General features: G+C 40.2%; 1 protein-coding gene across 1 annotated transcript in view; it reads right to left on the reverse strand.

Moving 5' to 3' along the window:
- Window positions 1–22,544, reverse strand: part of NAALADL2 (N-acetylated alpha-linked acidic dipeptidase like 2) — a 536,053-nt gene that overhangs the window by 366,045 nt on the left and 147,464 nt on the right. Inside the window, exon 4 of the mRNA XM_089507579.1 lies at window positions 17,237–17,387. Coding sequence (XP_089363705.1) covers window positions 17,237–17,387 — 151 coding nt within the window. The remainder of the gene's footprint in view (window positions 1–17,236; window positions 17,388–22,544) is intronic.

Raw genomic sequence — 22,544 nt, forward strand, 5'->3', positions numbered from 1 at the left:
AATATAGCAGCTGTTTTTCCTGGCAAAGCTCCAGTCTGCCAGTTTGTCTATCTACTCTTACAAGCTTCTGTGTTTATCTCTGCATATTTTCCCAACATTCCCAAAATTCCCAAATCACTGACATAAGCTAATACAGATGGGCTCTTGGTATCATCTGGGGTTTGGTTCCAGTACCCCACTCCACCTCCTGTGGATACCAAAATATGTGAATACTCAAGTCCCCCAGAGGACAGGATCAAAATTCAAAATGACCTGAATAAACTATAAAGCTGGGCCAAAGCTAACAAAATGAAATTCAACACGGAGAAATATAAGGTACTGCACTTAGGGCAGAAAAATGAAATGCACAGATATAGGATGGGGGACACCTGGCTGAACAAGACTATGTGTGAAAGGGATATAGGAGTCCAAGTAGACCACAAATTGAACATGAGTCAACAGTGTGATGTGGCAGCCAAAAAGGCCAATGCAATTTTAGGCTGCATCAATAAAAGTATAGTGTCTAGATCAAGAGAAGTAATAGTGCCACTGTATTCTGCTTTGATCAGGCCCCACCTGGAATATTGTGTCCAGTTCTGGGCACCACAATTCAAAAAGGACATTGAGAAACTGGAGCATGTCCAAAGGAGGGTGACTAAAATGGTAAAGGGTCTAGAAACCATGTCCTATGAGGAACGACTGAGGGAGCTGGGGATGTTTAGCCTGGAGAAAAGAAAGTTAAAACAGAGACGTAGCTAGGACTTTAGGAAGGGGGGGGCAGACTAAGTGCCACCATTATAATGGGGCTTGGGTGCAGCGGCGCAACAGCACACACCATTCATTTTTCTAATGGAAGGGGGGGTCCGGACCCCAAGAACCCCCCCCCCCCGGCTACGTCCCTGGTTAAGAGGTGATATGATAGCCCTGTTTAAATATTTGATGGGATGTCATGTTGAGCAAGCTTGTTTTCTGCAGCTCCAGAGAACAGGACCCAGAGCAATGGATGCAAGCTGCAGGAAAAGAGATTCCACCTCAACATTAGGAGGAACTTCCTGACAGTAAGGGCTGTTTGACAGTGGAACACAATCCCTTCGAGTGTGGTGAAGTCTTCTTCTTTGGAGGTCTTTAAGCAGAGGCTGGATGGCCATCTGTCAGGGATACTTTGATTGAGATTTCCTGCATGGCATGGGGTTGGACTGGATGGCCCTTGCAGACTCTTCCAACTCTACGATTCTATGATTCTATGAAAAGTCCCATTACATACAATGGCATATTAAAATGATGTCCCTTATATATAACAGAAAAGTATTTGGGGGGGGGGGGGGGTTGTGTGTATGTGTGGAAGAGAGAGAGTGTGTGTGAATATTTTTGAACTGTTGTTGGGTGGCTTTGTAGATGCAGAACCTGTGGATACAGAGGAGCAACTGTTATGTTTAGCCTTAATGTTGAACTCATGTATCTCTAAAGAAAAATCTCCCAGAATTAATAATAATAAATAATACGTTTTATTTATAATTCCCGCTTCTCCCAAGATTGAAGCAGGATTCCAATAGAATATAAAACAACAGAACAATATAAACACTTACTACTTAAAATATAAGCATCAATAATAATAATAATAATTTGTTAAAAACAGTCTATAAAAACATTATCAATGTAGCGGCATACAGTATCAATCATAACATATTTTAGTCTTGATTTAAATTCTATAATATATACTTTATAACGAATTGGAATGATATGCCAATTGAAAAAGGTATGTTTTTAGCATCCTCTTAAAAATTTCCAATGTAGGGATACACCGTATCTCCTCTGGGAGATTATTCCAAGAGGAAGGGGCCATAACCGAGAAAGATCTTTGGTGGGTAGATTTTAGTCTTACTCTGGGAAGCTCTAGTAGAAGCTTCCCTGTAGTTCTAAGAGTGTGGAGCAGATTGTGTAGCTCAATGTTCAGCATTAATTAGAAAGTATCATGATAGAAAGATAAGCAGATTGCCATCTATAAATTCCAAATAAATTTAGATATAATAATAATAATAATAATAATAATAATAATAATAATTTATTTATTTATTTATATACCGCTTTTCCAAAACTGATCAAAGCGGTGCACAACAAAGAATACAAAATACAATAATCAAAAATAACAACACGATATATACATAACATTAAAACTTGACAATAAAAATTCAGTTGCAATTTAAAACCATAAAAAACATATCAAAACCAGCTGAGCTGATAATCAATGGTACAAGATACATATCAGGGGGGAAACCACACATATCAAGGCACATGGGGAAAAGCTTGACGGAAAAAGAAGGTCTTGAGTCTCTTTTTAAAGAGATCCAGGGAGGTGATGGAGCGGAGCTCATCGGGAAGGGTGTTCCAAATTTGTGGGGCCGAGATGGAAAAGGCCCTTTGCAAGGTCAACGCATATCTCGCAGTTGGCACCCTCAGCAAATTCTTCCTGGCTGACCTGAGTGTGTGGAGCGGATTATATGGGGAGAGGCGGTCCTCCAAGTAACCTGGGCCCAAGCCATTTAGGGCTTTATAGGTAATTACCAACACCTTGTATTGCGCCCGGAAGCGAATGGGCAGCCAATGAAGATCTTGCAAGATGGGCGTTATATATTCAGCTCTAGAACAACTGGCGACCAATCTTGCTGCCATATTCTGCACTAATTGAAGCTTCCAGGATTGGTACAAGGGTTGCCCCATGTAGAGCGCATTACAGAAATCCAATCGAAAGGTTACCAGAGCGTTTACCACAGTTTCAAGGTCCCAGGTAGGGTCACAGCTGGCGTATCAGCCAAAGCTGATAACAGGCGCCTCTGACCGTCGCATCCACTTGAGATGTCAATTGGCGCAACGAGTTCAGAAGCACTCCCAAGCTGCGAACTGAGTCCTTCAGGGGGAGCGTGACCCCATTCAGGACAGGTGGAGAAATTTCACTACCCGGGCCCGGGGAGCCTATCACTAGTACTTCCGTTTTCTCGGGATTCAGACTGAGTTTGTTTTCCCTCATAGATATAAAAACATTTGCACAGTCTGTTTCTAGACCCACCCTCCTTACTTATCTTAGGGCTATTTTCCCTCGTGCATAAATGTCACTAATATATTTTTCTTTCATGCAGGTCAGTGGAGTCTTGAGGGGAACATTGTTTTAACTGGGGTTTAGACATTTAAAATGAGAAAGCATAGTTTGTATGTCTGCAGGGAAGGTCAGCAAGGACTGGAAAGGAAGATGAGAAAGCTGACTGACAGAACCCCAACAGAGGTTGTACAAAATTCTCCATCTGCTGGAGGCACATGGGATTGGTTTCTAAAACATGCAATCACCTCCACATACATTCCTAAATCTTATGATAAAACTCAATTTTCACAAAGTATTTGTTGACCAATTCATTCCTTTACTTATATTCTCACTTAATCAGAATATATGAGCTGTAGTGGATCCAAAAACTATTGTTGAACATTGCTACAGAATGATTAGTAATCATGATGTGTAGCCTTTGGCCTGAATCCTGTTGTTAGATTTAAGTTGAGTAGACCCACTTAATGTATGGGATGAATCCAAGTGTGTTGTTGTTAGATGCCTTTGAGTCGACTTTGACTCATGGCAATCCTGTGAATGAGACATCTCTATGATTCTATATTCTCAACCCCTCTGCTCAGGTCCTGCAGGTTCAGGCTTGTGATCTCCCTCATGGAGTCTAGCCATCTGGTGTACAACCTTCCTCTCTTTCTACTGCCGTCTATTTTTCTTAGCATTATTGTCTTTTTACTGAGCCATGCCTTCTCATGATGTGGCTGAAGTACGATAGATTCAATTTAATCATCTTGGCTTCCAGGGAATGTTCAGGCTTGATTTCTTCTACAACCTAATTGTTTGTGTTTTTGGCTGTCCACTATTCTCCAGCATCACATCTCAAATAAGTTGATTTTCTTCCTATCTGCTTTCTTCACCGTCCAGTTTTCACATGGTAATGGCTTCGACAATTCTGATTTTGTATTCACTTGTATATCTTTACACTTTAGCTTCTTTACTAGTTTTTTTTCATGGCAGCCCTTCCCATTCCTAATCTTCTGATTTCATGATTGCAGTCTCCATTATTATCAAAGTTTGATCCAAGGTATGGGAAATCATAGAATCATGTAATCATAGAATCATAGAGTTGTAAGAGACCGCAAGGGCCATCCAGTCCAACCCCCTGCCATGCAGGAAATCCAATTCAAAGCATCCCCAACAGATGGCCATCCAGCCTCTGCTTAAAGACCTCCAAAGAAGGAGACTTCATCACACTCGAAGGGATTGTGTTCCACTGTCAAACAGCCCTTACTGTCAGGAAGTTCCTCCTAATGTTGAGGTGGAATCTCTTTTCCTGCAGTTTGCATCCATTGCTCTGGGTCCTGTTCTCTGGAGCTGCAGAAAACAAGCTTGCTCCCTCCTCAACATGACACCCCTTCAGATATTTAAACAGGGCTATCATATCACCTCTTAATCTTCTTTTCTCCAGGCTAAACATCCCCAGCTTCCTAAGTCGTTCCTCATAGGGCATGGTTTCCAGACCCTTTACCATTTTAGTCGTCCTCCTTTGGACACGCTCCAGTTTCTCAATGTCCTTTTTGAATTGTGGTGCCCAGAACTGGACACAATATTCCAGGTGGGGCCTGACCAAAGCAGAATACAGTAGCACTACTACTTCTCTTGATCTAGACACTATACTTTTATTGATGCAGCCTAAAATTGCATTGGCCTTTTTAGCTGCCACATTGCACTGTTGACTCATGTTGAACTTGTGGTCTACTTGGACTCCAAGATCCCTTTCACATGTAGTCTCATTTAGCCAGGTGTCCCCCATCCTATATCTGTGCATTTTATTTTTCTGCCCTAAGTGCAGTACCTTACATTTCTCTGTGTTGTATTTCATGTTGTTAGCTTTGGCCCAGCTTTCAAGTCTATTCAGGTCATTTTGAATTTTGATCCTGTCCTCTGGAGTATTAACTGTTCCTTCTAATTTGGTGTCATCTGCAAATTTGATGAGTATGCTCCCAATTTCTGTCATCCATTTACTGGGCCCAGGACAGACCCCTGTGCGACCCCACTGGTCACTTCTCTACAGGATGAAAAGGTGCCATTGTTGAGCACCCTTTGGGTTCAGCCGGTCAACCAGTTACAAATCCATGTAACAATCTTTAACTACTTCAATTTCTTCATGGTCTAGGTGAAATTTATATATATCCTCCATAGTAATTTTTGGTATGTTTGTTTTCTTTATGTTCAGCAGTAAGCCTTTACAATTTCTTCTTTAAGTTTCATTAGTAATTGTTCTAAGCCTATCATGCTGCCATCTGCAAATCTTATATTTATCTAAGTGGTGACTCACTATTCACTGGTAGTGAAGAGAGTACTGAAAAGCACATTGAAAAGCAGAAAACAACAAGGAAACAAGCTCCACGTGGTCTGAGATGGTCAAGTCTTTATTCAGTATTTTTAAAATGCTCAATATGTTTCAGCCTCAGTTGAAAAATACCTTCTTCAGGGGTCTTTAAAAGAAATCACTGGAGTTCAAAACACTCTCCAAAAACACAGGGCCATAGAGTATAAAGGTCTTTATGCAACTTTGAATTAAAACTCAAGCCCAAGTATTTAAAATAGGATTGCAGTTCTGTGGGTTTTGTACTCTGAGAATTTCTCTTCTTCTCAAAACCCACCACTTTTCTTTTAGCATGGATGACTGTTAACCACTCCTTTAAACAAAAGTTTAGAATCTAGTGACTGGAAAGTATTCAGACCCAGACAAAACTTGGACAACATTAGTCGTATCAAAATTAAATAAAATGGGGGCTAAAAGGCACCCCTATCAAACTCCCCTAACTTTTGGCATGTTATTAGATAGCAGTTCATTTGCCCCAAGATAGACCCTGAGAGAAGTCTTACAGTGCAGAAATTGAATTACAAAGAGCAATTTTTTTTTCATAGAGTCCCCCCGACCACCATCTTGAGGGGGAGAGAAGCAGGCCAGCAACAACAGGCCTCTGCCTGATAAGAAGACAAGCCCTCCTCCCGACCACCATCTTGAGGGGGAGAGAAGCAGGCCAGCAACAACAGGCCTCTGCCTGCTAAGAAGACAAGCCCTCCTCCCGACCACCATCTTGCTTGTCTTATTGCATGTTGTTTTTATGATGTGTTAATTTTTATTGATTCTGTGAACCGCTTTGATCACCTCGGAAAAGCGGTATAAAAATAAAACATATTATTATTATTATTATTAATTTTCTGTCAAAATTAATGATGGCTAACTTTTGCCAAAGACCATCTCTGTCAGTAAGATCAAAGGCAAAACTTAAATACACAAAAGTAGCTAAAAGTTCTTTTCTACCTTGTGGATATTTTTGGATTGCATGGTGGAGAATAAAATACTGAACTATTGTGGATTTGCCTTTCTTGAACCTTGATGAGTCTTCTGCAATCATAAAATTTTCAGAGGCCGAGACTTCCAACATGGGATTTTATAAAGAGTTTCTGTTTTTTACAAGTCTGGATGGTTATCCTATAGCTCTTTCCTTTGGCTATCTCTCTCTTGGGATATACAAGATAAAACAAGTTTTTTCCTTGTGCAAAAGTGGACATGTCTAAATATTTTGTCCATTTCACAATTGAAAGGCAAATTCTCATCCATAAAACTTATGGAAAATCTTGTCTCCTATGTGAACTTTTGAAGAAATTATGGCAGATAAAATTATAAGTTTTATGAAAGTTAGTACCCATTCATTTCATATGCAGGCAGAAACCCAGATGAGTTTCTCAGGTCAGATTCCTAGATAATGCAGAGTGTAACTGCTCTGTGCATTCAGCTCCCCCACAACATTTGCCAGCCTCTTGGTGCCATTGCTATAGCTGCGAAATCGCTGTGGAGGGGAAAACAGGAAGGAGGGACTTATCATTGGGAATGGTCTCTTGTGTTTCCTCTAGTTTGCCAGAGAGATTGGCAGGAGTCTTGTTCCTCCTTCTTCTCCTCCTTTTTTGTTTTTGTGTGCCTTCAAGCCATTTTGAACTTCTGGAAACTCTAAAGGAATGACAAAAGTTCTTAGCAAGATCTTTTCAGAGGGGTTTGTGATTGCCTTCCTCTGAGGCTGAGACAGTGTGATGTCCCCAGGGTCACCGGGAGGGTTTCCATGGCGAAACAGGGATTCGAGGCCTGGTCTTCCTAGTTCAACACTCAAACCATTATACCACATTGACTCTTTGTCCTTCTTCTGCCTCTCATTTTGACAAACTGCACCAGGGAAGAGAGGCATTCACTGTTGCCTGGTCCCCTTCATCTTTTCCCTTCCTACTGCACTGTAACAGCAGTCCATGGGAGTTGGTAGGTTTTGAATGGAGTGCAAGAGCTTATTCCCTATTCAAAACCGAACATATACTCACATAAAATGTATGTCATTATCAGAATTATAGCTTCAGTCTCCCATGTTGATCTTTGGAGAGATATGACGAGTAAACAATTGAGGGTTTAATATAAGGTGCCACCTATTATATTTTCAATTTGGAAGGATTTGTAAATGATTTATTACCTGTCATCTGATCTACCTGGAATCCAATTGCAGGAATCACTGTGGATTCATTCATGTGCAGTTTGGAATGTTTATCATAGCTGGAATTATACATTGATAGGAACAGGGACTGCAGCCAGGCAGATTCAGAATGGGGAGAGTGGCTATGAAATAATTAGAAATGATCCTAAAATAAAAAAGATATACAACTGAGCACAAAAATTAGAATCATGTAAGCCATTGTATTCCCTATTACCATGCATGGATGTGAGAGCTGGGCAGTTAAGAGAGAAGATAGAAAATCAATTCATTCAAGATGTGGTGCTGGGGAAGAGTGCTGAGGATACCATGGACAGCCAAAACGATAAACAAATGGGTTCTAGAACAGATCAAGTCAGAAATCTCCCTGTAAACCAAGGTAACAAAACTGAAGCTGTTATACTTCGGAAATAGGACTTTGGGCTAAATTTTATCCTACAATTGTCCTATATTTTGGTCTAAATTTTGTCCTACATTTTGTCCTTGTTTTTAATAGAGAATTATGGCAACCCTATTCAGAAACATCATGAAAAGGAATGATTCATTAGAAAAGCAATAATGCTAGGAAAGGTGGAGGGAAATAGAAAAAGAGGAAGGCCTCACAATGGATGGATGGACTGTATTAAGGAGGTCACAGGAACTAAGCAGAGCAGTGAAGGATAGGGAGGCTTGGAGATGTCTCACTGACAGGGTTGCCATGGGTCGAGATCAATGTGAGAGTGATTAACAACAATGTCTATCATCTTCTGAACAAACTACACATTCATTCTGAGGGGCAGAGTTTCCTATTTGAATTCAACTCTATGCCAGTGTTCTTCGTTGTTCCATCTGGATTTTTTGAGTCCATTATAGTGAAACAGTGTGGTAAATAGTTATGTGGAATAGAATGAAATCCTACAATTTATCAGGCAATTTCCATTATTTACCTTTTGATCATGCGCACTGGCAGAATGATTGCTATCAGTGCAATAGTTTTAAGAGTATGTCTGAATGTGTACTTTAAAAAAACAGCTCACTTTCATGGCTCCAACGGCAAACATGTAATATTATAATAATAAAATAACACCTGCATCTTGGGCCATATGCTACTTAGAATGAGCATATGCTGTATTGGTGTGTTTGCCTTCAAGTCAATTCTGACCAATGATGACTCCAAGGCAGAGTTTTCTTGGCAAGATTCTTGGGAAGAGGGAGTTTGTGTTTGTTTTCCTCTTGGGATGAGAGAGTGTGATTTCTATGGCCAAGCAGGAATTTAAATCATGATTTCCAGAGCTATAGTCCAACATCACACCTCTACACCATGCTGGCATATAAACAAGGACTAAATATCTAAGAAAACCCTAAGATGTTCATGTGATCACCATAAAGGAATAAGCAACCTGAAGGCACATGCACACACAAACAAGTCTTAAAAAGACTGAGACAAGAAAATGTCTTTCATTATATTATGATGCCCACATGTGATGAAGACTGCTAGACAATGCTTAGTTTTCCAGTTAGTTGTTCAAGTCTCTCCCACAGAGCAATAAAATATCACAAAAAAGCAGAGGCTGTCAAGGACAAACTCAGATAAGAGGCTGCAGTCTTTAAAAAACTTTCAAATTGTTGGGCTCACTTCAAATAAATGAGCATAAATTTCAATCACAATGTGTGTGCTTATGAATATTCCAAGTGATCCTCTGTAAACACTGCAGAATAATTGACTATGCTCAATTAAACAATAGTGTCCTATTAAAGTAACAAAGATCGGGGGCTTTTCACAAACACTACATGTGTTGTTTTTTGCTACAGTTTCCAAGGTGGGCTGGTCTACTTCCTCAATACATGTTTTTTTAAAAAACACTTTTAAACAGTAACATATATAACATGTGACTTAGCCACACATCTAGAACAAAATGGATTGTCTTACCTGAATTTCATTTTTATTCTTTTTTCCAGCCTACACTTAATTGCTTTTAAAAATCTTAATCAAAAACAAAATGGAAAAAGAATTATCTTATATCAGGACAATGACAGGCAAGCATCAACTGCAAGCATAAGTCTTAAGGAAATAACACAATAAAGAATGTGATGCAATGCATGCTACAATACCCTTTCAGCAGTGCATATTATCATATCGTGTTGCTTGTGCTAGAGCCTGTCAGATTAGTTCTTCAGAAGGGCATTTAAATGGAAACTTATGTCAAGAGCATAAGATATTTATTGAAAATAATTGTTATATTTCAGCATTTTAAATCTGATAGTGGTCACCTTTTCTACAATACTTTCTGAGAAGGCCCTCATGATATTATTTTTTGTCTCTCCACCCATCTAGAGAGAAATCCCATTACTGTGTGGCTTATCTTAAGAATGGGGTTCTTACTTGCAGAAGTGATGCTTTGCTATTTACATAGGCTGCCTGGCAAATAGCTTTGCTTCATATCTTCATTAATTGAGTCATGTTTTTCCATGCCTGAAGAAAGATTTAGGTTCAGGAGAACACTCTGATCCACAGCACTCATGTGAAACCAAACAATCCCTTGCCAACAACAGCCTGAGTGAGTTAAAGAACTGCAGCCAGCAAAAAGGCCACCTAGAAAAGAAACACCCTTATTCATCTTCATATGTGTATATGCATTTTCAAATTGCCTGATGACTTATGATAACCTGATAAATTTCATAAGGCTTTCTTAGGCAAGAAGTACTCAGAAATAGTTTGGCATGGTTTTCCTCTAAAATAAAGCCCCCAGCACCTGGTACTCCTGGTGGTCTTCCATCCAAGTACTTAACAGGGCTAATCTTGCTTAGCTTCTAAGATCAGATGGAATCTAGTGCCTTCAGAGCAGACACAACAAATTACTCTTAGAAGTAAATGACTGCAATCATGTTTGTGTCTTCTATGTCACTTTCCACACAGAAGTGGTTGGACATTTTTGTACAATGAGAAATGACTGAATTTAGTTTAAACTTATGGATGTAAAGTTGCCATATGCACATAGTTGTGCATTCAGGGGCACATTGAGTTGTACCTGCATGTGGTTGTGCATTAAGTGCTGAGTTTGGTTGTGCAATGACCAAAGCAAGTGTTCCACAACACAATCAATATGCAATTCTGCATGCAGAGATTCACAATATGAAACCCTGATGCAAATATATATATATAAGCTCTCCAAGTATAGGACAAGAGGTTAAGTTCAACAGGGGGCTGCCAATATGGTTCTGGTGTGAATTCAAATGCTGGTGATGTCATTCAAAGCCCTAAAAGTTTTGTGACCTTGATACTTGAAGGAATGTTTCTCCCTATATGTACCTGCTCAAAAAGTAAGATATACCAGTGAGCTTTGTTCTACGTCCCAATAGTGGCAATAATGCATCACACAGGAAATGAAAAAATGTCTCTGTTGTGGTCCCTTGTTTATAGAATGTCCTCCCCTTTAAGGCCCATTTGGTACCCATATTAATCTCTTTGAGGCACCAAGTTAATATCAAGGGGATTCTGTAGTCAAGGACATTGCTTATGTTTTCATATACAGTCCCCCCCCCCCCCCCAATAACCACAGAATTTTAATTCATGGATTCAACCATCCGTGGATTTAAAATATTTTTAAAAATACATAAATTCCAAAAAGCAAAACTTGAGTTTGCCATTTTATATAAGGCATACTATTTTACAGTGTCGTTGTATTTAGTGGGACCTGAATATCCATAAATTTTTGTATGGGGGGGGGGGGGGGGACTGTAAATATCATTTCCTATCATGTTCACATTTTTTCTCTCCATGTTATATTTTATTGTGAGAGCCAGCATAGTGCAGGGGTTTGAGCACTGGACTATGTCTCTTGAATTTGAATCCCCACTCAGCCATAGAAACTCACTAGGTGGCTCACATTCTCTTAGCTTCAGAGGAAGGCAAGGGCAAACCCTCACTGAACAAATTCTGCCAAGAAAACCCCATGACAGGTTGGCCTCAAGATCACCAAGAGTTGGAAGTTATAGTTTTTCGTCAGTCTTTCTTTCAGTCTCAAAGGTGCCACAAGATCTCGCTATATACTGATTCTACAGACTAAGATGGCTATATCTTTGCATTTAGTTTCTTGAGTCAGCTAATAATAAAATTAATTAACACAGAATGAAAACATAAAACTCAAAGTATCAAGCAACTTTAAAAATAATTTAAAAATCTTTGTTCTTTTAAACGTAGTTCCCACTCAAAGGAAAACCCCTTTTTACTGTAAACCAAGTTGTTGCTCAAGGCCTAACTGGATGAAAAGGACTTTTCTTGCCAGTGGAAAAAGAACAAGAAGCCTCCCTTCATTGAATGTTCCAGATCCTGGGGCCCTGAGATCCCAAAGCATAAAAATGAACACTGAAAGAGCCACTGGGTATAAGCCACCTAGAGAAATTTACATTATGGAGCTATATCCCAATTCCATAAACAAACATAATAAGTAGAAATAATAAATCAGGTGAACAAAATGGATCTGAACAGGTTTTTAACAAATGGAGGGGAGACCAAGCATCTCCTGCTGTACTTTTTGATGGAGAAATAATCCTTGGCTTCAAGATACAAGTGCCTATTTTAATAGCCATCTGCAAATAATGATCAGACTTCATAACCCTTCTCTCCCTCCCTCTTTCTCTCAGTTTCTCATTCTGTTATCTGTTGTTTTTTTCCTTATGGCTACACACTTCACCTCTGTGAAACATCTCACTAAATTCTGCAAACCCCCAAAGAGCATTTATTACATCCATCAGAAAACCTGTCCATAAGGTCTAGACATTTAGCTAGCATACTAGCCCTAGTATAACCATTTAAATTAGCTTTGCTTTTCATGGAGGGTTCATAAAACATTGTGGAGTCAAGCAAACAGATAAACAGCAAGCCATTCTTCAAACGTCTCCATGAAATGAGCAGGAATAAAGCTGGAGAGCTACATTTACTTCTGTCACTCCCCAGGGCAGTTCTAAGAACACTAGGTCAGGTAGTCTGAGAGGCTGCGAAATTGTTCAATTCCTTCCCACTGTGCTGTCATGGCATTTCATGCTGTGAATAACTAACACCCCTCTATGTCAACAAAGCAAATATTTCTGAGTTTTTCCACCCCAATTCTGGTCACGCAAAGTCACAACATTGTTGGCTCAGCTAATTTACTGCCAATTTGAGTCAGATTTAGAATTATAGAATCTTAGACATAGAAGGTGTCACTAGGGCTATCTAGTCCAACCTCCTCCCATGCATGAATACACAACTACATCACTCCTGAAAGGGGGCCATTCAACCTCTGCTTAGATACCTCAAAAAGAGAAGACCCATCAGTCAGCCAAACAGTTCTTACAGTAAAGAAGTTTTTTCTAATATTTAGGTGGGATCTTTTTTCTTGTAATATGTACCCACTGGCTCATTTTCTAGTCCAGTGCATCCTCTACATAACATCTCTTCAGATATTTATGAATGACTATTGTGTCACCTCCTAGTCTTCTCTTCTACAAACTAAACAGACCTGACTCTCTAAGTTGTTCCTCATAAGCCTTGGTTTCCAGACCCTTGATCATCCTGGTCACCCTCCTCTGCACATGTTACAGCTTATTAATATCCTTCTTGAATTGTGGTGCACAGAACTGGATGCAGTATTCCAGGAGATCTGACTAGAACAGAATAGAGTGGTACTATTACTTTCCTTGACGTGGACTTATAGTCTTATTGATACCACATAAAACTGTATTGAATTTTTTAGCTGCTGCATGACACTTGACTCACATTTAGCTTGTGATCCATTAAGAGACATTGGTGCGAAACAGACCAGCAGCTTGGAGATGCCTCTGGCCACTCCAGCCACGATCACCCCACAACCAGCTGGGGACCATGGTGATCGGACGACCTGCTCTGAAAGCAGGGTGCTGTCACCACAGTCTCTAATGGGCCACCGGTAAGGAGTGGATTTCAATCCCCCCTTTTCCAGTCGCCTCAGAGTGGCTTCTGGCCATGTCAGGTGCATGCATCATCTGCACACCACATCCCAAAGGGGCCAGAAGCCACTTCTTTTGGCCTGTCCCTTTCAGGCCTCAGACAACACCACATTACTAGCAGAAAACAACACAAGACTTGGAACAATTACTAAGGGAAGTTAAAGAAGAAAGTGCAAAAGCAGGCTAAAAAAAAGACCACAGAGGATTTACAAACTTTCAAACTAGACAATGAAGAAATAGAAATAACCAGATGTCACATACCTAAAGTGTGAAGGTATAAAGTGTGAAGATATAAAACTGAACACTAAAGTAAGAATAGTTCAAACCATTTTCTCCCATCACCATATATGCCAGAAAGTCAAACAAATGGGTACTAGAGCAGTTTAAGCCTGAGCTCTCCCTAAAAGCCAAGATGATCAAACTGAAGTTGTCATACTTTGTCCACATAATGAGAAAATACAGCTCACTAGAAAAGACAATAATGCTAGGCAAGCTGGAAGTAGCAGAAAGAGAGTTCATGGACAGACTGAAGGAGGACATGGCCCTGAGCCTGCAGGACCTGAGCAGAGCAATGGAAGACAGGGGGACCTGGAGATGTCTCACTCATGGGTCATCATGAGTTGAAGTCGCGTTGAAAGTAGTTATGATGTTAACAACAACATCAAAGAACTCAAGATTCTTCCAGACCATTAAACTCACCAAATGTTCTTGATGAAAACCTGTTACATTTCCACAATATGATTCTGAATTGTGTATTTCCATGTGGATTTGCATTTATATGCACATTTGATTGGGTACAATTCCACATTCAGGCATGCATGTAACATTGTCACTCAATGCAAAGTTTGTGTTGCACAACCAGTGCATAATTCTACATGTGATTATCCCTGCTATGAAGTCCTGAACTAGACTCATGGCCATGGTAATTTGCAATATGAGGCAACATCTCACAAGCACGTAGCCCATCACTAGTGGTAAAAATATAAAAATACTATATTACATAATCAATATTCGCTTTCATTACATGTGATTCCCTTAGTGCTTCTACACTATAGAAATAATGCAGTTACATCACTTTACCTGCCATGGCTCCAGCCTTCAGAATCATGGAATTTGTAGTTTTATGAGGCACCAGCATTCTTTGGCTGAGAAGGCCAATTATCTTGTAAAACTACAAATCCCAGGATTCTATAGGATGGAGTTACAGCAACTTAAGTGGTATTAAACTGCATTATTTCTATAGTGTAAACAAACTATCTCTCTTCTGCTTGACACAGTGGTCTACCTAAATTTATGACTGGCCCTGCTGAACTAGAGGTTATCTCCAGAGCTTGGAAAAGTTATTTTTCCAGTTATACTGGAGGATTTTGCTAGTTACAGGACAGAAAAGGAATTGCACCAACCACTGGATATCACATTCAAGAGATTTTTCTACTGCTCAATCAACTCAGAGCTGAATATAAGCTAATAGGATATGTTTCCCCATACTGAGGAACCAGGTGCTAGGCTCATAATAGGAACATCAGTAATGGCCACTCCAAGCTCTCCTACAACCAAGAGTTCTGCCAGCCATCTATCAACACAGCGGTGTCTGCAAGCCGCCAATATTCAACAGTAGCCTCTGGCATAATTTACTATCAGCTACCTCCAGTCAGATTGTCCCCTCTGGCTGCAGAAAGCTGCATTGTAACTTGCTCCTTGTCCTTCCCAATTAGCTACAGACTGGTGCTTTTAAAAGGTGGCCAACTGTCCTGCCTGTCTGAACCTAGAAATAATCAATGCTGGGCCTTTTCCATGCTGCTAAATGCTATGACAACTTTGAACTTCAGGTGTTGCTCCTTTTTTAAAAAAATGGAAGTTTAATCTCTTTCATCACACCACCATGACAGATCACAGGCAAGGGTAGCAAAAGAGCACACCACAGAAGGACAACATCATATGAGTCCTACTGCTCCACAGTGGGCACAATACTTTCTCACACTTTCAAACTGCAAAAACTTGAATCTGTGGTTGGTTTTGTTTTTTCATCTGGGAAAGAAAGAGAGACCAAGAGCAAGACTATTTCTAAACAGGGCTATGAAAACCTGTCAGTCTCTTTTTTACTGAGTTTCTCATAAAGCCACTGGCACGGCACTCCTATCTCAGTTTTATACAGGGGAATATGGAGGATTATTTTATTCCCACATGGAAATTGGTATAGGTTATTATTCACAATTAATTTCTCACTCATCCTATCTCACTGACTTCAGCTAGAACCATGGAACCATTAGTTACACATTTGGCAGAGAGTAAGGAGAAGGCACAATATTAACATCACACATAACTACGTCCATTAATGCCTTAAAACAGGAGTGAGAAAGTGTTGTGCCATTTCAGTACCTCCCCTGAGGTAACCCATGTAGCATGCAACTCATTCAGAATCCCCAAACCATTCTTTCTGTGGTTAAAAAAGGTGAGTTGGCTCTTATAGAAGCCTTTAGAAGCAGATGCTCAAAGTTACAGGGGCTTCCATTCCCTTCATTTTGGCACACTTGGGACGTTATCAGACAAGGGAAATTGGAAGTATAATCCAATGGCAATCCGAACGCAATCATGGGGTTTAATGTTATTGTGTGATAGACTACCACACACTATTTCGGGCAATGGGAAGTCAGTCCGAATGCAATCATGGGGTTTTATGTTATTGCATGAGAGGTGATCACACACAATTCTGGGCAATGGCAAGCTATTTTCGGGCAAAGGAAAGTCAGTTTGAACACATTTCGAATTCATGTAAATTTGCTGAACTAGCGAATTCACGTGAATGCATTCTGGCCCCACTTTCTTTTCATTCGAAATTAAGAGAAATTCCTCCCGTGTGATAAACTCCTTGGACTTCCATGTAGCCCCGAGAAAGTTTACAGGGTAGAAAACTGCCCCCAAAACTTGCCACAGGTATGGGATGCTGTGATGACTAGGTCATCCTATCATTTGGAAACTTCTCCTGACTGCCAAGGGTTAATCTAAGGGGAGGTACATGCTAATGAGAGCTGATATCACATTCTAATGAACTGTGACATCATAACTGATGCAAGGTCTAACTGACCAGGACCGCATGGCCGCACAAGCCTTTTTAAAGATTTCCCATCCAATGATCTTGAATCTCGCGGTCCTACTCTCTGACTGGTCAGTTAGACCTTGCATCAGCTATGATGTCACAGTTCATTAGAATGTGATGTCAGCTCTCATTAGCATGTACCTCCCTTAGATTAACCCTTTGTAGTCAGGAGAAGTTTCCAAATGACAGGATGACCTAGTCATCACAGATGCAAAGGGATTTTGTAGCACCTTTGAGACTAACTTTGTGCAACAAGTTGTAATATAAGCTTTTGCAGTGAGTGTGGGAGGGAGTTCATAGTATGTAGAGCCTTTCTGCTATGTTCAACAATGTAGGAAATCAGCTGTTATTAGACAGCAATTTTCAACCAATCCTTTGGTTATGCTGGCTACCGTTGATGGGGGTGGCGGTCCAGAACCTTCTCTGAAGAACTACATATTCCTCACTCCAGGCCTATGCTATGGATCCTCACCCTGTGGAACAGAGTATCAGGTGTTTACCGGGTCAGCAACAGAAAAATGCACAAACCACTGCTTTAAATTTTAAACCAAGTTTCTTTAACAACAGCTTGACCGAACATTTATTTCACATGAAAAAAATATCAGTTTTATAAGCACTCACCAATACTTGGATATCCAGGTGTTGAAGGATCACCTCCACTGTTGATAGACACCATAAATGCCTTATTGCTCAGGTTGTGAGTCTTTGGTAAATCACAAGGATCGACATAAAGGAGGACACCTCCAAAGCCTGCCTCTTCTAGTAAAGAAAGCTGAAATGATAGAAAAGTGAAGGGAGAATATCACTCTATAGCCTTTTAACATATTGTGTCTGATATTTTGTTACTGGCACACACAGGTAAATGTACACCTTACACTTGGGTATTTTTTAAACAGAGGTTGGCATTCTGTTTGATCTTCCTGAATAACCAAAGTCCCTTCTGCATTTATTGTTGAGCCAATGCCAAAGAAGGTGTTTCTGTGGCTTATGGAGAATCTAGGTGATTAGATAAATGTCTGGCTATATCTCTATAGGTAGACACAAAATGATTACATCACCCACAGCAATCTCCATAGGACCCTGATGAAGACGATGCTTTTCCAATTCCCACTGCTTTCCACCAGCCATGGAATGGCTGGAGGAAAATTGAACCTGCTAAACAAGCAAATTAAAGCTTGCTGAGTGGAAAGATGTAGTAAAATTCTGCATGCAGAACTATGATGCTACTCTGTGCCTTAAAAGATCTTAGCCTGTGACTTTTAGGGAGGAAGGAAAAACAAATGTATGGGGTTTCTATATGAAAATGCTTCCTGTGACTGGCAATGGGACAAAACAGATCCATACATTTCTAGGTATGGTAATGCATTTTGATTTAGGAAAAGAATGTACACAAAATTGTTCACATGATTAAAGTACAGGTGTCTAAAAGGGCATTCATTTTTATTTGCATATTTAAATGTTTTTGTCAGTGGTGAAAAGTGTGCATTAAATGCATATATTTAGGGGGGGGGGATGCACAAAATATGCATGCTTTTATGTGCAAGATGAGAAAGAAAAGTATCACAGCCCAGGAAAAAGCTAGTGTAGATTTCTGAGGAATGAACAGAAAATGTAACTGAAATATTTTCACATCCTGTCAAATCACTTCTCTCAGTGTTGAGAAGTTCAGGGACACATCAGTTTCTTCTGGAATAAGATATATTGTAGTTTTGTAATACATTCTAATATTTATAAGCATAAATTGTTTACAGAGGCTTTGTTGCATGTTTCAACACCTCGTGAGTCTTGGCTGGTGTGTACAAGTCTTAGGGCTTTCTCTGTAGCTGCGCCCTGACTGTGGAACTCCTTCCCAAGAGAAATTAGGCTGACACCATCTGTTTTGAATTTTCAGCAAGCAGCTAAATCAGTATTGTTCTACATGGCCTTGGGTATTTAAAACCACTAGGTTAATTTGAATTGTTGTTAAATTATTTCAAGGATTCTTTTTAGTCTGCTCTTAAAAGACCTTGGGGCGAAACAGGCGGGTGGAAGGGGCAGCTTGAAGTTGCCCCTTCTAAACACAGATTGAGGCTATGGCAAACACATGTCACAGCCCGAATTTGCCTTGAAACTAGCTGAAAAAGGAGCAGCAGCTTTTCCCATCCTGCTCTGGCCCCATGGTGGCTTCAAACTGCTCTGGTAGTGTGCTGTGTATAAACACCATGCCGCTAGAGCACATTGAAGCTGCCCACATCTAGAGGGATGCACTGGCTTACTGGTTAAGATGCCAATTCTGATGACCAGAAGATTGGAAGGTTGGAGTTTGAGGTCTGGGTGCTGCATGATGGGGTGAGCTCCCGTCACTAGTCTCAGCTTCTGCCAACCTAGCAGTTCAAAAGCATACAAATGCAAGTAGATAGACAGGTACCACTTCTCAGTGGGAAGGTAACAGCGTTCAGTGCAGTCATGCTGGCCACATGGACACCAGAGCAGTCATCTGACAATGCTGGCTCTTTGGTTTAGAAATGGAAATGTGCACTGCCCCCTACAGTTGGTTACAACTGGACAATCATGTCAAGGGACTACCTTTACATTTAGGTGGCAAAATCTCAAACAATTATATTCTGGTGCATTTTGGCACTGGTTTGTGCTATTTTGGGGCATTTTTCAATGAAAAAATATGGATAATCACTAAAAATAATATGGATAATAATTATAATATGGACTTGACACTTTCAGGGGCACTGAAATTCTCCTTAGTGCTTTAGATGTGCAGAAGCTGCATGTGGCCATGGTCTGCACTTTTCCTATCCCTTTTTGACAGGGACAGGCAGCATCCTGAGATACTTAAACAGCTTGAAGTCATCTTTGTGTCCAGGGTGACTAGATGTCATAACCACAAAGGAAGGCAAGGCACCACAAAATGTAGGATATTGAAGAAAAATGTAGGGCATCACCAAAAATGCCACAACTCCCATAACCCACCCAACAGAGAGAAAAAACAAAGTACAACATCCAGCAGCCCAGACAAGGCTGAACAACAATCCAAATTAACAAACACTGAAAATAAACAACGGGGAACTTAGCCAGCACAATAGACTCTCTTGCTGGAATAAGGAGCAAATAGGGAATGTCAGGGAACAAATTGCCCTTAAATAGCCTTCTCCTTCACTCCTTGCACATGACTCAGCTTGGCCTCATGGGCCAAGTGCAAAGCACACTGGTTTCCTTTCATGGAAGCCAACAAAAATCCTCCTCCCATGCAGCAGCACTCACCACACAGCTTAAAAATCAAAACCGAAGTCTCTTGAGGAACCAGAATTATATTATGCTTATCTGGGAAGGGGAAAACACCCTCCTCAGGTATTCCCCAAGACTTGAGAGAAATAGCCTGTGTAGTAGCTCCCACTGAAACACACCACCAGGCTATTAACAAATCCAAGGTTCTGACCAGACACTTTTCCAAAGCAACCTAAAGGGATAGCTGAGCCCACAGAGGTCTGAGTAAAAACCTTTAGCCACATTTTATGATAAAATAAAATAAATTGGGCTAGTTCTATTTAAACTGTATCTTCAAGGACCATGAAAAAAGTAATGGAAAGTAGTTCAATGCCATGTCCTTCTCCCAAATGCCTTCTTCATCATCACTTATGTATGTCTTAAGAAAATGCCATCTGACATGATGCATATCACTCCAGGTACTCAGTTATTCAAGTCATCACACTTTTCACACACAGGCCAAGCCCTGTCTTGATTTTCTGTGTTTCAGAGGGAACAGAAGGATTAGGTTTCACCTTTTTTCCACACTCGGTGCTGAATTCAGAGAAGGTGTCAGAACATGACCACCTATTTATGATCCAGGCAGGTAGAAATATGTGTTTAAACACTAGAAGTGTTGTGACTCAGTGCAATGAAACCCTCAGAAATAGCATACAAGAAGCAAGATTTGAGAGCCTGAAAAATCAATACAAAAAGAGAGTTTGGCACATGAATGCATCCAAACTAATACTTTGAGTTTACAGGGCATTTCTTCAGCCCCTCCCAGTGTTAGTGTGGGGTACAGGGACTCTTGGAGGTTAAGAAAATGGCCACTGGGGCCACAATTTACCCAGCACTGCTGTAAAAAAATTTAATGAGAGAATGCCCATCTGTGCCTTGGAGTCTCTTAATAACCTCTCACCTTAATTTCTCTTCAGACTTCCAGAGAGAATTCCTGTAGAGGAAGGTGCCTAGCAGTGAAGGAACTGCAAAAAAAGTTGGTGGTGCTGAATTTCTAGAATTTCATAGGGCCTGAGGTAATAGAACCAGAGCTCACAGTGTAGAATTCTGGGATGTAAACTGTAAAGATGTGTAACAGGATGCTGGCAAAAGTATCCCAAGGCACACTGAACTCTACCAATACACAGCAGTAGAATGCACTGCCTCCAAGGGTTAAGGGCTCTTCTTCCTTGCAAGTTTTGACTATGTTCTGCAACCCATGGCAGGGCTGGCTTTGTCAGAGATAATATAAATGTGAATTTTCTGCACCTACAGTGTGGTGGGGTGGAAATGTAGACCAGATTAACCTTGCAACTCCTTTCCAATTGCACAATCCTCTGATTCTGTGCTACAGGGGAAATATTCTACAAAAGGCAGCCAAGAGGTCAAAGAATATCCTAACATTTCTGAGTACACAGAGTGACTGGCTGAGCATTATTCTGGGCTTCAGCAGCACAGAGGGACAAATCAGACTTCATGCCCCATGTATTCAAAGCAAACATCTGTTCCATCTGTGTCAGTCTGTAATGCTTTGACAAACAAGTAAAAACATTGTGTTTATTTTGGTACAGGGTTTTTTGTTTTTTTTGGCTGATCTATGCATTCTGTATGCAATTTCTTTTAATAGTTTTATTCTGGATGCAACTTTTCCTAATATGTATGCTTCTGCTTATTGACTTTTGGTCACAATTTTTTTGCTCAGAACTACAATACAACATTCAGTCCAGCATGAATTAAATTTCTTCACTTAAAAATGCAAATCAAACAAAATTCTCCCTTTTGCCACCATGGTGGTGTTTGCTTAGAAGCTGATACACATGAGAGCATGCTAGAAAACAGATCCATCATTTTCAAACCTTGCAATGAAGACCATGAAGATGAAAGAGAACTTATGAGAACATTAGCAACTCCACTTAAAAAAAAGTTTAACATGGATTTCTCTATAAAGAGAATCAAAAAAAAGGGCAAAATGTACATTAAGGTACATGAAAAAGGGGAAGGTAGAAAAAAATAAAGGAAACATGCATTTAGTTGGGTTCTTCCTCTGTTGCATTTCTCTTGTTTTATTTTGTTAGGCTTCAGGGAACTTAAACTCAGAATACAGCAAGCAGCTCTTGCTGCCATGGTTACACAATCCATTCAGGGAAGAAGGTGTGCAATTGCTAAAATGATACCATGGCCTTGAAACACAAACTCTGTTTCTTGGGAATAAACATGCCAGCATTCCTTCAAACAATCATCCCAGTCAAATAAATTCTTCTGGATTTTGCATTTATAAATGTTGTTTCCTATCCGCTAGAAATGACTCTAGGCCACTCGGTTGAAACTCATTATGAACGAGAACATGGAGCCAAATTTTCAGAAAGTGTAAGGCTACACTCCCCAAGGAGGCACTGTTGTTATTTGCTAGAGGACACACAACATTTTTTCCTCCAAGCTCATTATTTGTAGACTCAGGACTGACAAAACAAATGACTTCTTCACACAGAGCATTATTAACGTGTGGAATTTGCTACCACCCAACACATTTATAATAATAATAATAATAATAATAATAATACGTTTTATTTATAGACCGCTATTCCGCAATGATCATAGCAGTGTACAGTAAAAATTGCAATACAATACAAAATACAAGGTGACAGTTAAAGGAGGGAGAAGTCTTGTCCTTCAGGCAGTCCCTGATGTTGCT

This window comes from Sceloporus occidentalis, unplaced genomic scaffold (genome assembly GCF_023333645.1).
Source record: "Sceloporus occidentalis isolate IW3139 unplaced genomic scaffold, rSceOcc1.0.p SCAF_2, whole genome shotgun sequence".
NCBI lineage: Eukaryota > Metazoa > Chordata > Lepidosauria > Squamata > Phrynosomatidae > Sceloporus > Sceloporus occidentalis.